Source organism: Bos indicus, chromosome 14, assembly GCF_029378745.1.
Source record: "Bos indicus isolate NIAB-ARS_2022 breed Sahiwal x Tharparkar chromosome 14, NIAB-ARS_B.indTharparkar_mat_pri_1.0, whole genome shotgun sequence".
Classification (NCBI taxonomy): domain Eukaryota; kingdom Metazoa; phylum Chordata; class Mammalia; order Artiodactyla; family Bovidae; genus Bos; species Bos indicus.
Window position 1 is genome coordinate 37,362,241 of NC_091773.1, and position 17,750 is coordinate 37,379,990.

Sequence of the window (17,750 nt, forward strand, 5' to 3'; positions counted from 1 at the left end):
AAACCAAAAAATATACCACTTTTTAACTATCAGGACTATGTTTTAAGCTCAATGTTGTCAGAATAGTATGAAATACACTATAAGAAATTAGTATAAACTTCAATGTAATTGGGTAATATATTATTCTTTTTATTTTTTTTTTAATTTTATTTTATTTTTAAACTTTACAATATTGTATTGGTTTTATATTACTCTTTTTAACCCAATACTCCCCTTATAGTAATCTATCTTAAGGAAATAATCAATGATATAAACAAAAACTTGCATATAAAGATTTTTTACTGAAACATTATTTATAATTGTCCAAAAATAGGGGGAGGAACAATCTAGATGATCAAAAACAGGTGTTTTTTAATATACTTATCATTAAGTATATTAATGATAAGTATATTAAAGTCTTGTAAACAAGTCTTGTTTACACTTTACTAAATTCTTGTAAAGTATACCTCAACCATATGAATATAGCCATCAAAACTGTTTTTCAAAGGTTAAAGATATGAAAAATGATACCTCTATTAAGTGAAAAGAAGGTGTAATACTCCACGTTCAAAATGAACAAATGATGATATATTCATACAAAGAACATTATTCAGCAATTAAAAAAACGGTAGAACCTAGGTATAAGCAACATGGATGAATCCCAAAAATCAAAAACTAAAAACAAACAAAACAAGAAAACCATTATATGAAGTGAAAAAAGCCAGACACAAAGAATAAAAGCTGTAGGAGTCTATGTAAGTTCAAGGACAGGCAAAACTAGTCTATGGAGATAGAAGAGTGGTTATTACTTCTAGGAGGAAGAATACCAAGTGCAAATAGGTATGAGGAAACTCTCAGGGGGATGGAAATGTTCTGGAGCTTGACAGGTGATGATCACATGAGGACACACAGATGTGAAAGGCCATCAAATAAACTATAAATACATAGGTCCATAAATAATACAATAAAGTCATCAAGATGTACATTTAAGACTCGTGCATTTTACTGTTCCTATATTATACTTCCATAAACTAAGACAGAATTGCATATAAAGGATAATTTATATTTGGTTAAATATATTTGTGTGAAAAGAACAAGAAGAATGTAAAGCACATCAAAATATTACAGGTCTTTAATTCTAGGTTTGCAAATTATCTGTATTTTTTTACTTTCTGCATTTTCCACATTCTCTACAATGAGCCATATGACTTTTATAAATAATCAGGAAAAAATAAAAACCCTTAGATTTTTTACAGAATTCTGCCACATGTGCAAAAGAAAATTCTGTTACACTTAAAACTATCCCAAAATTATTCCATGTGCAGAAACACTTAGTAAATCCTCCTAATAACTTTCCTGTAAGTTATAAACAGTCATGTTTGCAATGTATTCAGACAAATTAAGCAAAGTACTAATTAAGCTAAAAGCATCTGCTTGCTGAAAAAATGAGCAAGACAACTGAAAATTCCACAGCACACTGTGGAACAACTTTAAAACGTGGTCCTGCCTGCAGCAAACGTAGGGCTTTCATGAGCTCCTGTAAAAGTTATTTTTTTTAATGTATTACTTTTTTCTTTATAAGCCCGATATATCTATATTCCATGAAAAATACCCCAAGTGAACTTTCTTTACAACAAAAATACCTTTTGAGTTTCAGAAACTTTGATAATATGCATAAAATAATAAATAAGAACAAAACCAAAGAAGACATACAAACCTCTGATTGTACATGCCCCGAAAGTTGTAATTAGCTCTATAATTGGGGAAAGGCTTTGGGTCTAATGGCCTGTAGATGGCAGGCTCTCCCCTTTTCATAGCAAGCCCATTCAGTTCCACAGTTGGAGTGATACTACCTGTTTAAAAGAAATATTAAAGGCACAGAAATGAAATATTTCCATAATAAATCATCAAGTGTATGTTTATTTTACATATAACTAGCACAGAGGAGTGGATGGCCCCTTGTCTGATTTGTCTAAGGAGGCGCATAAACAAGCTGCATAAACAGCAAAGTCATTTCTAATGAAATCTCTTCAGGGTTTTTGCAACATTTTCTGTACAGTAATGGCCAAAAATTGAACTTTACAGTTACACTATTTCAAAAGAAGAGAAACAAACATTCATAAATCGCTTAGTTTGTACGTCATAAAAACCGTTGAACTTGACAGTTACTTCCTCCAGAAAGCTTATGATTTTTAATCATTAAAACCATTATCATCTGAATATTTTTATTTATATTTTGGTAATCAAGCAACTAAAATTAGCAAAAAATACAGGGTTATCAGTAATTCTTGCACTTATCTAGTGAAAATAAATTTTTTCTACAACAATAGGAAAAAATAGTACATAAAACAATGCCCTGTGAATAATCTTTAAAGATACTGAAGCATTTATGGATGAAGTGACATATCTGAGATTTATTTCAAAACAATTCAGAGGACAGAGAGATGAGAAGATGGGACGTGTAGGTAACTGTTGCACCTGACGACAAGTACAGAGATATTCACTATCTTACTCTTTCTACTTTTACAAAAGTTTGAAAAATCCCATAATAATTCACAAATAATGTACAACTATTACGTCAACTTTAAGCAGCAAAAAAGGTTATTTAGTTAAAAATATATACATATATGTTCCACATGTTGTTGTTCAGTCACTAAGTCATGTCCAACTCTTTGCAACCCCATGGGCTGCAGCACACATTATAACAAACTACAAAAATGAACCTAAAGCCTTAATAGAAAGTAAAATGTATTTCCAGTCTAATTCTGTATTATTTCATTTGAATTATGCCTTTTGCAGGCTCCCCTATAGCTCAGCTGGTAAAGAATCTGCCTGCAATGCAGGAGACCCTGGTTCGATTCCTGGGTCACGAAGTACCCCTGGAGAAGGGACAGGCTACCCACTCCAGTATTCTTGGGCTTCCCTGGTGGCTCAGACAATAAAGAATCCACCTGCAATGCAGGAGACCTGGGTTCGGAAGATGCCCTGGAGGAGGGCATAGCAACCCATTCCAGTGGACTGGAGCCTGGAGGGCTACAGTCCATGGGGTCGCACAGAGTCGGACACAACTGAGCAACCTGAGCATAACATAGCATGCCTTCTGCATCACAGATTTAAGACTCCATTCATCACTAACAAAAATGGGTCCACTTATTGCAGAAGAGAAACTGGGGCACAGTATCAGCTAAGGGGTGGTAGAGCCTGACATAAACGCACAACTGGCAGCCAGGCCGAAAGCAAGCCACCAAGAGTCATGAGCTGCTAATTTTATGTCTCATTTCTAAGGAATTCACATGAAATCGCTGAAGAGTATAATAAGAACAGGATCTAAGAAAAAAGAATAAAGGAGGTGGGAGGACAAAGGAGGAGGCAGAAAAAGAAAAAGGATAAGAAAAAGTTAACATATTAAATAAGTCCAATTAGTCCAAACCCAAATTTAATGCACACACTCAGAGCAGAGGAAGAGTATGTCAAGCACAAAGGGATTCTCTTCTCCTTGTTTCTTACAGTATTTTACCACGGTATAAGTAAAATACACAAATCTTGAGCATACAGCTCCATGAAATATTATCTATGTACACACGCATATAACCACCGCTCAGATTAAGATCTGAACATTTCCATCACCCAGAAATACCCAGTCAAAACCCACCTCCCCACCTTACCTGTTCTGACTTCTGCCATCATAGATTAGTTTTGCCTGTTTTTCAACTCTGAATGTGTATTAGTTTGTCTTGTTTCTTTCCTTCAAAATAAGGCTTTGTTGAATATCACTATTTCAGACTTTGTCACTGAATAATATTCTGCTCAGTTTATCTAACCTGCTATTGATGGAGTATTTGGGTTGTTTTCAGTTTGAGGCTATTAAGTATAAAACCACTTCAAACATTTTTCAAGAAGCCTCTTGGCAGATACATACACTCTTTTTAGCTGGGTATACATCTAGTAGTGAAACGGCTACATCACAGAGTAGGCTTATGTTTAACTTCATTAGAAACTGCCGAACAGTCTTCCAAAGATGTTTTAACCCCCAAGAGCCATGAACGCCTTTAGAAGTTTAGACTTTTCTTATTTCAGAAAGATTTGTTTACTAATTAACAGACTAATCACTTGTATGATTTATGTCATTATGAATTCTTTGCAACAATCACACAGACACAAACAGCATAAAGTTCAAAGGGGAAAAATAGAAAAAAAAAAAAAAAAAGAAGAAGCAGCAGCAGCTTGAAAGACCTCATCCTTTAAGTGTGACCATGAACAGAAAACTAATGTCTTTGAAAATGATCAGTGAAATGATTTTAACACACTGGCAGGATACAGCATGTCTGCCACCCACACCAAAATTATATTTTAAACTTGGTAAAAGTACTGTATTCATATTATTTAAATAAAGAAATAATCCCATGTAAATTCCTCACTTGAAAGTAAGGCTACAGTACATTATCTTCACAGAAATGCTAGAAACTGGTGGTGTGAAGGAGAGGAGGAAAGAAACAGAAAAGCACAAACCATACGGAAAAGGTCCCAATTCCTTTAGAGCGAGGGACTCCATCTGTTTCCTACAGAACAAGACTGACATTTCTACACGAGAACACCTTTTGATATTGGATTGGCCAAAAGTTTTGTTCAGGTTTTTCCATACGATGTTATGAGAGAACTCAAACTTTTTGGCCAGCCCAATACTTACACAGTAACGCTGTCACAGAAAACATTTAAATAATCGAACTATGTGCTGCCTCCAGGAACTGCTAAGTAGTACCATGGTTTTCAACATGTGTGGGTTAAGACCCAAGTTGCATAAAGATGACCATTACATAGAAATCCTCATATATTTTATGGCTATAAAGTTAACATTGCAAACACATCATCAGTTTTTAGTGGTTTTTAGATACATCAAAGGAAATTTCTACATTTACTGATGACAAACGTAAAAAGACTGATTAATTAAATATACAGAAGTACATAACAACAATTGCGGATTCCTGTTATGAGACAGATTTAAAAAAGATGCCACAACTAGTTCTCAAGGAGCAACATATTGCTAACATTTAAAGAAACAACTTTGTAGGAAGTTAGAAAAGTCCCTGGAACATATAACAGTAGTCACTCAATAAATATTTGCTGAAAGAATGAACTGATTAGTCAGTCAATCAGGGCTCCTAAAAAAATGACTGTAACCAGGGAAAAGAAAATGCAAGATGACCTAGAGACAACTTCTACTGCCAGAAAGCAATGCCCAAAGGATGAGGAGGAACTATCTGAAGGACACAGGAGTCAACCTGAGGGGCCATACCACTGGCCAAGCCTGGGACAATTTGAGCATCAAAATAAATAATGATAATAATAAATAAATATTTATTTATTCAGGAAGCAACCTGAGCTTCCCAGGTTGCTCAGTGATAAATACCAGAATCTGCCTGCCCATGCAGGAGACACAGGTTCAATCCCTGGGTTGGGAAGATCCCCTTGCCTGAGGAAATGGCAACCTGCGTCAGTATTCTTGCATGGAAAATCCCATGGACAGAGGAGCTTGGCGGACTACAGTCCATAGAGTCACAAAGAGTGTAACATGACTGGATGACTGAGCATGTGACCACACACACATATACACATATCATAAGCCTGTAGGTAAAACAGGAATCCAAGAATCGATAGTGATATAAACAAACAAAAAAATGAGGGGGATGAGAAAGCTCTTGGGTAGAATTCCAACTAACTAATAAATCAAAAAAGAATACGGAATTAAAAATCACCCTTTGGCAACCTTCAGAGTAGTCACTGATTCAGACAAGAATCATCAATGGATGCCAAAGCTGGTAGGTGAATGAAAGTTTGATAAGGAAAAGAATGTTTACATAGTCTCAAAGTATCTCCTCAGAAAATACTTATTAATTATACTGTTTAATAATAAAACATACTAAAAAAAAAAGAAAAAAAATAATAAAACATACTTATTAATTAACTTTACAAAACAGAAGCCTGGCTGACACACTCTCCACCAAGAAACCAACGTCATCACTAATGGGACATTTCAACATCCTGGATCTCCAGACATGAAACACTGAGATGACCCCAGGTCACTTCTGTGATGTTTGTGCTAAAAATGCGTAAGTCATGAGGAAACACCAGACAAATTCAAGTGAGGAGCATTCTACATACAGTGTGTGGAAATGTAAAGGTCATAAAAGGAAGACTGAGGAACTGTTCCAGTTCCATTCACGTAAGTGGAATGGAGAGACACAGTAGGCCAGTGATCCTGATGAGATGCTGCTCCTATAAAGGACGGTATTGGGGTCATCACTGAAAAGTGAGGAGAGTCTGTGGGCTGGTGGTTTGTGGGAGTCGAGTCTGGTGATACCAGATTGATGCCAGCATCCTGAGTGGACAGTCTCTGTGCACTTAGGGAATAAGGGATAATGGGACACCATGTCCATAACTTATTCGCAATTGGTTTGGCAATGTTAATCATTTCTGGGTGATGGTTACCTGAGAGCTCTATGTACTCTTTCTATAAAGTGTGTGTGTGTATATAAAAGAAATTATTTATTTAAAAAAGTTTAAAAAAAAGAGGAAGAAGAAAGCAAATACTTCTTAGATACACTCCTCATTAACTGGCAGATTACCTATGCAGTACTAAATTTAACTCCTCTCTTGGATGTAATTACTATTTAAGGCCCATCTACTTCCTATGAAGTCAGGCCTGGATCTCCCCTCTTCTGCAGTGCAGAGAAGAATGGAGTGAATGGATTACCTTTTTAGTAAATAATGCTAACTGAATGTTTATGTATTAAAAGGGAGAAAAAAATCTTGAACCCTACCTCAGCTCATACATAAACCTCAATTCCTGACAAACTTAGATCTAAATTTAGAAGATGAAATAATAAAACTTATAATAATAATAATATTTATATAAATAATTATTATTTATCAGTATAATAAGCTTTATAATAATAAAAATAATATGAGGTCATCTTCACAAGTTTGTGGGAGACAAAGGTGTCTTAAATAGCACACAAAAAACCACTACCATTCTAGCAATTCCCCTTTGAGTATTTATCTCCCCAAAATAAAAAACTTGAAAGTATATTAATATGTGCACTCTCATGTTCACGGAAGCAAGCTAAGTGTCCGCTGATGGATGGATGGACAATGAAGAGGTGATACACATGAACAAGAGACTATTAATCAGCAATTTAAAAAAAAGTTGCCATTTGTGACAATAGGATGGCTCTTGAAGGCATTTTGCTAAGTGAAATAAGTCAGATAGAGAAAGACAAATTCCACATGACCTCACTTATATGTGGCGTCTAAAAGAAAGAAAACACACAAAAACAACACCAGAATTCACAGATACAGAGAACAGACTGATGGGTTGCCAGAGGTGGGAGATGGAGGTGGGTAAAGGGGTCAAAAGATACAGACTTCCAGTTATAAAGCAAACAAATCAAGAGGACGCAATGACAGCATGGTGACTACAGTCATACTGTAATTTATATTTGAAAGCAGCTAAGAAAGGTAGATCTAAAGGCTTCTCATCGCAAGAAAAAAACATAACTATGGGGACGGATGTTAATGAGACACTGTGACGATCATTTCGCAACATATACAAATATCAAATCATTGTGTTGTGCAGCTGAAACTAATATAAACCTATGTTCAATTACACTTCAATTTTTTAAAAAGCATTTAGAAAGATGATAACAATAACCCTGTGTACGAGACAGCAAAAGTGACGCTGATGTATGGAACAGTCTTATGGACTCTGTGGGAGAGGGAGAGGGTGGGAAGATTTGGGAGAATGGCATTGAAACATGTAAAATATCATGTATGAAACGAGATGCCAGTCCAGGTTCGATGCACGATACTGGATGCTTGGGGCTAGAGCACTGGGATGACCCAGAGGGATGGTATGGGGAAGGAGGAGGGAGGAGGGTTCAGGATGGGGAGCACATGTATACCTGTGATGGATTCATTTTGATATTTGCAAAACTAATACAATTATGTAAAGTTTAAAATAAAATAAAATTTTAAAAAAATAAAAATAAAAAAATAAAAAGCACTATCCATAAGGGGAAAGACTAATATATTACACTTCATTAATATAAAAATCTGTTTACTAAAATGTACCATTAGGAATACAGAAAGATATCTGCCATACACATATCTGACAAAGGATATTAATCCAGAATATCTAAGAAACCTGTAAGTCAATAAAAGAACTGAAAAGAAATAAACAACCTGCCAATGCAGGTTTTTAACAGGAAAAATATATCAACCTCAGAGAAGATCCTATTGCCAACAGGCATATGTAAAGATGTTCAGTTTAATTACTAGGGAAATGCAAATTAAAATCACAATGAAATACTACTATATCCCCAGAAGAATAGGCAGAAATTTTGAAAGCTGAGCATGCCCTTTGTGGACAAGGACATGGGAAAGTCGCATATACTGCTAGAGGGAGGAAAATGTGTCAGGTTGAACATTATGTATAATGCTGAACACATACATAACCTACTTAGCTACACCCCCAAAAGAAATGTATACATCCAAAAATGTTCATAGCATTGTTGTTGTTTAATCACTAAGTTGTGTCCGACTCTTTGCGACCCCATGGACTGTAGCCCACCAGGCTCCTCTGCCCATGGGATTCTCCAGGCAAGAATACTGGCGTGGGTTGCCATTTCCTTCTCCAGTTCACAGCACAGGAGTCTTATCTCTAACAGCCCCAAACTGGAAACAACCCAAATGTCTACCACCAGTATAATAAATACATAAATCGTGGTATAGCCATGCAGTGGGATATTACATAGCAAAAAAATACTATACTGTTAACAACACAGATGAATCTCACACACATGACACTGAAAAAAATAAGCTATGACAGAAGACTCTGGCGGACGATTCCAACAAGCAGGCACAACAAATCTAGGATGACAGGACGCAGAACAGCGGTTCCCTTTGGAGTTGTTTAACCTAGTTAACTAGAAGGGCTTTAACCCCTATGAGAGAGGCTTCTGAGGCTCTGGGAAACCCTGCAAAGCATTCACAGTGCAAAATCCCATCAAGGCTCCACAACCATAGTTTGTGCACTTGCAGATACATAGTTATATTTATTTTAAAATTTTACCTCAGCAACAAATAAATGTATAAAATGTCATACAAAAAAAAAAATTCAGTTAAAAAAACTAATTTACCCCCCCAAAATCTACTCATTCTGTCAGCTCAGTTCAACGTTCAATGGTGGGAACATCTCCACTGGCCTTCACACTCTCCTGTTCCCTTGCTCTGACTCCTCTGCTCGCTGGTCTCCTGCTATAGCCCCTGGGAGTGGACCTGAACCGAAGCTCCGCACACAGCTGCTCGTGCTTCACAGCCTCTGCCCCAGGGGGCAGGTCCACAGGCCTGGCTCCCACCAGTGGATCAGTAACACTTGTCCTTCTGCCCATTCCATGAACATGAGTTTCTTCTCTTTCTCTTCACCCATCAACTATGGCTGTGGTTTCCTAACTGATTTAGCTTCTAGTATCTTCCACCTTCCATACATATGTCAAACTCAACATGAGCAACTAAATTGCTCTTTGGAACACATCATCCACCTGCTGGTAAAAATTAATCCCCGAATAGAGATAACATTTATTTCCTAAAGCTGCATTCCAGTCCATCACTATCTGCTTTCTAACTACATCTCTAGTCTTATCTCTTATTAGCCACTTAACTGCTGCTGCTGCTAAGTCGCTTCAGTCGTGTCCGACTCTGTGCGACCCCATAGACGGCAGCCCACCAGGCTTCCCCGTCTCTGGGATTCTCCAGGCAAGAATACTGGAGTGGGTTGCCATTTCCTTCTCCAATACATGAAAGTGAAGTCACTCAGTCGTGTCCAACTCCTAGCAACCCCACGGACTGCAGCCTACCAGGCTCCTCTGTCCATGGGATTTTCCACACAAGAGTACTGGAGTAGATTGCCATTGTCTTCTCCGAGCCACTTAGCTACTCTACTTAAAAATCATCTACAGGGGGAGGGGAGAAAAAAATCATCTATAAAGAAAATATTTTTTTGCCAAACCCACAGTCCAGATTCCTATTCCAAGGAGTTTCCTCAGTATTCCCGTAGCCTGGAATACCCTTTCCTCTGCCCTACGCCTGCCTGCTCTCTATTCAAGACCTATACCTCACCTCAACCACCTCAGTACATGTGTATCATTACCTATAATACTGAAATCTGCTATTACCCACTTGGTACTTAATCTTTACCACTGGGTTACATGTTTTATGTAAATAACTAAAACCCTTACAGAAAAGAACAATGGTTTTATTTTACATCTCTCAGATGTATTAAAACAAATGCTTAATAAATAGAATTAGTAGTATGGTGCTAATGATCAACCAGTAATCTGAACAGAGTTTGAAAGTTAAATATAGCCTCTACCTAGCTTTAAGCTAAAAGAGTCTTTTTTTAAATTTTAACAGTATTTTGGCTTATTTACCCATACTTAACAAATACTGGAATAAGCTGAACATATGTAAAAGGACTACCATTAGGAAGGTCACAAAGTTCTGAAAAGAGCAGTCCTTGAAAAAGGAGACTGTCTACAGAGCACATGCCACATGGGAAAGAAGTGCTGACCTGATTATGAGTATGAGCATGTGGACTCTAACTAAACAGCCTATGGAGTCAGTGTTGGCAGGCAAAATGTCTTTTTTCACTCCATCACAAAAATACCTAAAGCAACACTGGTCAGAAGGTAACCACTTGCATTAGTAAGTTAACAGATGAGTAAATGGCATAACGCTGGTACTAAATTTACAGAACTTTATTAATTTGATGCTATCAATTCATGCATGGTGTCCAATACAGGTTTGTTCTTCCCAATAGATAACTGGACATATAATGCTGCTGGTACTGCATGCAATCGACTTTTTAAAGTTGATGCATGGAACAACTTTTTAAAATTATTCTTAGGAGCTTAAAACTAGAACTCTCATTTTCTTAGAATATTATACACAGGAGGTTTTACTGGATTTGTGGGTTTCTTAACAAACTTCATATGAATGTTTTTAAATGTAAATGGCAACCATCTCTACATGAGCAAACAAAATAGTAAGATGCTTAGGACTAATTTTATAATTTTCTATTAAACTAAAATATAGACTATTTTAATTAATAATTATATGTTATATACTTAGAAAGAGAAATTGATGACTTCTATCTTTGCTTTAGAAAAAAACCTCAGTCCTGTTTTCATGTCTTTGTATCCAAATGCCTTTTTGTCACATTTAAAAAGTAAATAATACACCTTTAGAGTAGCCATTAAAGCAGAATTTTAAAATAACTCCAATTACATTCTTCATTCTCTCATCTTCAGTTACTATACTGCTGTCTGAATACCCATTGACTATGCAACAGGCCTGCATGAAGGAAAATACAAGAACAGCACATGCAGAGGACAAGAACACAAGGAACCAAGTCAGGGCCATACCTGGGTTATTATTAACATTGCTCTTGGGTGGCTTCTGAACTGGTTTGGGGAGCGTGGATTCCGTCAAAGCTTTGTTAGCGACGGCTTGCTGGGCCTTCTTTATACTGCTCCCTTCGGATTCCCATGTCTGCTCCCCAAGACTCAGTTGCACTGAGAACATCTTGGAAAAACATAAAGAGACCAGGAAAACATTGAAATTTTTCAGGAAATAAAATGTGCTGTCTGAGAGAAAAACAGACACACCACAGAATCAAAATGTTAGAGCTAGGGTTGAGTTTATAGGTCATTTGTAACAAAAATCTTATTCTCTCTAGTGAAAGAATGTTAAGAGGTCGAATTCTGTTCTATCCAGAGGCTTAGAAAGGCAGCTCTAAGTGTACATTTTTGGTAGACTATATCAAGAAGAAAGAGCTTCCCTAAATGGAATCATATTGTTAATGCCATTCAAATAGTCCTCAAAAAAAGTAGAATAAGAACAAAGAATAAGAGAAATTGTAAGAGAATCCAAAAGAACCTGTCTCTATAACTGTCACAAAAACTAATTACTTAAACTTTATACTTAACACAATTTAGTCAATGAGTCGGGAAATCCTAGAAACTCTCAATCCTCCACAATCAACCTTTAGCCAGTCACCAAATCCAATCAGTTTTAACTTCATAAATATTTCTCAAATCTCCTTCCTCTCTTTGCCAGGAACTCTGCTGCACTGGCTACAGTCTTTCATCATCTTAGCTTGGATGTAATAATCTCCCATCTGATTGCTGCTAATGCTATCTTTCTAAAACTCAAATCCCATTGCATCACCCAGAACACCACCAGCTTGAAAACCTTCAACTGCCCCCAGTGCTGCAAGCCACAAAGGAGTGACCTGTCCATCTTCACTTCACACACACCCCTCCCCTTGCACATCCTAACACTCCATCTACACCGTATTTCCACATGGGCTCAAACACCTCTAAAATTTAGGATCAAGTTACAGTATACACACACAATCTGCTGTTTGCCTCTCTAGATAGCCCACTGCTCTGTAGGAATACAAGGTAAGAACCTCAAAATGCTTATTAATTATTTAGAAATAAATGTGAATTTACAGGAAAGAGAGCAGGTAGAAGATACCTTTAAAAACCAAGTGTTTAGAATTAGCATCATCAATAATCATACAAATGAACATCACACGCCTCCCGACAGGATCCAATGAGAAATATGTAGCATTCTTGGCCAAAAATGCTTACTGTGAATCTAATCATAGGAAAACAATCAGACAGATCTGTATTATGGTGTATTCTCTAAGAAACTGACTGAAACTCTTCAAAATGTCCATGTTATGAAAGAAGAAAGACAGAAGAATGCAAAGGGGCTGTCCTAGATGAAAGGATGCTAAAGAGATATAGAAGGTCACAATAAGCTATCAATAAGCTATTGATCAGACTTGTACTAGAAAGAAAAAAAGTACAAAGCATATTTAGAGAACAATCAGGGGAAACCAGGGAAATTTGACTATAGACTATATAATAAATAATGTCTTCAGTTACAGTTTTCAATTAATTGAGTGATGATAGTATTATGGTTATGAAGAAGAATGTCTTTGGTCTCACAAGACAGATATACAAGTATTCAGGATAAAAATGTCATGATAGTCGGAATTTATTTTCAAACTGTTCAAGGAAAGAGTATATATATTTCTATACAGAAGGAGCAAGGCAAGAGATAAATGTAGCAATGTACTGAATAAATTAATGACTAGTAAATATGAAAGATTCATTATTATACTGCTCTTTCAATTTTTCTCACAGATTTTCAATTCTTCTCACAGATTTTCAATTTTTTTCATAGATTTTCAATTTTTCAAAATATACAGCTGAAAATATTTACAATCATTTGAAATTCAAAATATATACATATCTTTTAAAAGTAATTTTTCTTTTGATTCAGTGTAAAATTTTTATCTAAAACATATTTTAAATATTTGCCCAATTTTAAAATGATTTCTCAGTGACTAGGTCTTTTGGTTTTCAAATGATATAGTATGTAACAGAGAACTCTGCCACAAAGGATATATTCTCTCTCCCATTTCTTCCAAATCAGCTCATCCTCCAGAATGTTTCATCCATTTTTCTTTCATTAATTCAGGTTCAAAACCTCAACAGCTCCTTTGTTTATCCTTGTCTTCTTAAGATTTATTTCGCAACACTTCAAAACTGTTCCCTGACGTTTCTTTTGTCACCACCTTAGTCTAAGGCCCTATAAACTCAGGTTTCCTGCCTCCTAACCTTCGAGATGTCACCACTTTTCCAGTTCACAAGCCAAACACCTTTGAATGGTCCTCCTTGTCTGCTCCATTTCTCTCTACATTCTCCCCTGCATCCAACTGATTCAATTTCAAAAACACTTCTCATATCTGGCCTTTATCTGTATTCTCAGTTAAGAGTATCAATGTATCTCTCTCCTAAATTACTACAAGACCACCCTAACACCATTTCTTTCACATAAGACTTTCCCATCAAACTGTCCCTCTTGGGAATTCCCTGGCCATCCAGTGGTTAGGACTTGGTGCTTTCACTGCCAGGGCCTGGGTGCAGTCCCTGGTTGGGAAACTAAGATCCAGAAAGCCATGCCATCATCAACATGAACATGCTATAAAATGCAAATGTATCCAAATCAATTCTCTGCTTTCTGAGACCTCTTAAGAATTCCACTATGCTGCACCTAAAAACAATGCAACATTATACATGAACTACATCTCAAAAGAAAAACAAACCAAAAAAAAACCTGGAGAGGAAAAAAAGTCCCACTATAATAAACATTTAGTAGCAATTTTGAGTAGGAGTCCTGGGACATACTGCTTATGAGCTTAAGTCACAGATCCACCATTTACTATGTGTCACAGTAAGGAAGTTATTTACTCTTTCCATTTGTCTTCTTACTTCTTTAGTGAAATCAGGGTAATAACCACAGAATGGTTATGAAAGTTAAAATGGTGTAAATACCCCCATTTTAAATGTAGAGACTGTCAAACTGGATAAGAAAACAAAATCCAACTACATGCTTCTTACAGGCAATGCACTTCAACTATAAAGACACATGGTTTAAAAGCAATGGGATAGAAAAAATATATCATGATAACATAAATTAATGAAAAGTCAGACTGGTTATAATAATATTAAGCAAAGTAGATTTCAGAGCAAAGACTACTACCGATAATAACAAAGGTCACTTCATAATGACAAAGGTGCCAACTAATCAAGAAGAGGACTAAAGATTCTAAACACTTGGGCAATGCGTTCATATATACAAGGGAATATTACTCAGCCATAAAAAGGAATGAAACAGTGTCATTTGCAGAGACATGGATACACCTAGAGATGGTCATACAGAATGAAATAAGTCAGAGAGAGAAAAACAAATACTGTATAATATCACTAATATGTGGAATCTAAAAAAATGGTACAAATGAACTTATCTGCAAAGCAGAAATAGAGACAAAGATGTAGAGAACAAACTTACAGATACCAAGGCGGGAAAGGGAGAATGGAATGAACTGGGAGACTGGAACTGACATATATACACCACTAGGTATAAAACAGGTAACTAATGAGAACCTACGGTACAGCACAGGGAGCTCTCCTCAATGTTTGTGGTGACTAAATGGGAAGTCTACATAAAGAGGGGACATATGTGTAGTTGATTCACTTTGCTGTACAGCAGATATTAACAGAACATTGCAAAGAATTATACTCCAATAAAAAATTAATTAAAAAAAAAAACACTCGGGCAACTAACAACACGGCTTCAAGATACATGAAGCAAAAATGAACAGAATTCCAAAGAGAAATAAAGAATCCACAATTAAAGTCAAAGACTCAATATCCCCTCTCAATAATTGATATAACAATGACAGCAGACAATCAGGTGGAACAGAACAGAGCTGAACAACACTATCAACCAGTATAAACTGACTGCAATGTCTTTAAAACACTCTACCCAAAAGGGGCAAATATACATTTGTCCTCAACTTCTCACAAAATATTTACCAAGACAGACAATATTCTGGACTATAAAATAACTCACAACAAATTCTAAGGATTCAAGTGATGTAAAGTATATTCTCTGACCACAATGGAATTAAATTAGAAACTAATAACAGAAAGATCTCTAGAAATCTCCAAATATTTAGAAAATAAATAACACATTCCTAAATAAATAACACATTTCTAAATAACCCATGGAGAAAAGAAGAAATCAAAGAGGAAAACAGAAAGTATTTTAATCTGAATGCAAATGAAAATACTGTATCTCAAAAGATGATGCTATTAAAAATACTAAAGGGAAATTTCCAGCACTACATACCTACACCACAAAAGAAGTGAAGTCTCAAGTTAACTTCAGTTTTAATCTGAAGAAACTAGAAAAAGAGTAAATCGAAGCTGAGGTAAACAAGGAAAAAAGTAATAAAGGTAAAAGCAAACATAAGAAAATAAAAAATAGGAAAAAAATGGAGAAAAACCCAAAAAACCAAAAGCTGGTACTTTGCAAAGATCAATAAAATTTGTAAACCTCTATGAGAAAAAAGAGAGAAGACACAAATTACCAGCATCAGGAATGAGAGAGGACATCACTGCAGATTCTCACAATATTAAAAAGACAACAGGGGAATATTTAACTTTATGCCAATAAACTCAACAGCCTAAGTTTTTAAAGGCCACTGTTATGAAAGCTCATTCAAGAAGAAACAGGCAACGTGAATAGCCTTATATTAATACATGTTAAAGGAACTGAATCTGTAGTTTAAAACTTTCCTACAAAGAAAATTCCAGGCCCAGATTATTTGGATATAAAGTCTACCAAACGTTTAAGGAAGAAATAATGCCAATTTATAAAAACTCTTCCCAAAACCTGAATCAGAAGGAACACCTCTTGATTTACGTTATGAAGTTTGCATAACTTTGACAATGAAACCACAATAAGATACTACCAGGGAAAACAAAACAAAACTACACACCACACAAAACATAAAAGTCCTTATCAAAATTCCATTAACAAATGGAATCCACCAATACAGAAATCAGATAATACTTTATAACCAAGCATTTCACTCCACAAAGACAAGGACTGATTGTACATCTGAGAGTCAAACAATGTAATTCACAATAATAAGAGATTAAGAACAGCAAGGTCATATGACCATCAGAATCAATGTAGAAGAACCATAAGACAAAAACCAATATTAATTCATGTTAAAACTCTCAGCAAAAAAAATAAAAGTAGTGAAGAATTTCCTCAATCTAATTAAAGACATCTATAGAAAAAGCTACATTTAACATCACAATTAATGAGGGAAAACTGAATGACTAAGTCACGAACAAGTTAGAGATGTCTGTGCTGATCACTTTTATTCAACATTGCACTGCAAGTTCTAGCCAATGCAATTGAGCAAGAGAAATAAATAAAAGGCAATCAGGTTGGGAAATAAGATTTAAAACTGTCACAAATAGCTTGTGGGACACACAGCAGGATCTTAAAAAAAAAAAAAGTCTACTAGAACTAATAAGTGAGTTTAGCAAGACTGCAAGATGCTGGATCAATATAGAAAAATCAGTGTATTTTTGAAGCAGATTCACAGAAAGAACAGACTAGTGGTTCTGGGGTAGGGGTAAAAGAGGGGAAATGCAGGGATGGGGGAATGGAAGGTACAAACTACTGATCATACAACAGACTTAACGCTGTGCTGTACAAATGGGGAATAGAGCCAACATTGTGTAATAACTATGAATGGAAAGTAACCTTTAAAAAATACATAAAAGGGCTTCCCTGGTAGCTCAGTGGTTAAAAATCCACCTACCAATATTAAGAGGCATGGGTCTGATCTCTGGTCCAGGAAGATTCCACATGCCGTGCAACAACTAAGCCCGTGCACCACAACTATTAAGCCTGTGCTCTAGAGCCTGGGAATCCCAACTACTGAGCCCCGCGCCCTAGAGCCAGTGCTCCGCAAGCAGCAGCAGCCACGCAATGAGAAGCCCGTGACCACAACCAGAGACGAGGCCCCACTAACTGCAACTAAAGAAAAGCCTGCACGGCAACGAAGGCCTAGCATACCCAAAAATAAATATATTAATTTTTAATTACATTAAAAATTTATAAAAAGAATTTTTAATGTATCATAAAAATAATCTGATATATTTCACTCTCTTCTACATTCTTTGGCACTGTATGGATTCCCTATATTAGAAAGGCAGTTATTTTTAGCACTATTTGACAGTATAAATTAAAGTTAACCTGCTATGGAAAAACTA

General features: G+C 36.0%; 1 protein-coding gene across 9 annotated transcripts in view; it reads right to left on the minus strand.

Moving 5' to 3' along the window:
- The window catches only part of STAU2 (staufen double-stranded RNA binding protein 2), a 307,659-nt gene that overhangs the window by 255,796 nt on the left and 34,113 nt on the right, over nucleotides 1-17,750 (minus strand). For all 9 annotated transcript variants that reach the window (XM_070802706.1, XM_070802704.1, XM_070802701.1 and 6 more), the window contains 2 exons: nucleotides 11,457-11,616; nucleotides 1,697-1,832 (listed from right to left, as the gene is read on the minus strand). In XM_070802706.1, coding sequence (XP_070658807.1) covers nucleotides 1,697-1,832; nucleotides 11,457-11,616 — 296 coding nt within the window. The remainder of the gene's footprint in view (nucleotides 1-1,696; nucleotides 1,833-11,456; nucleotides 11,617-17,750) is intronic.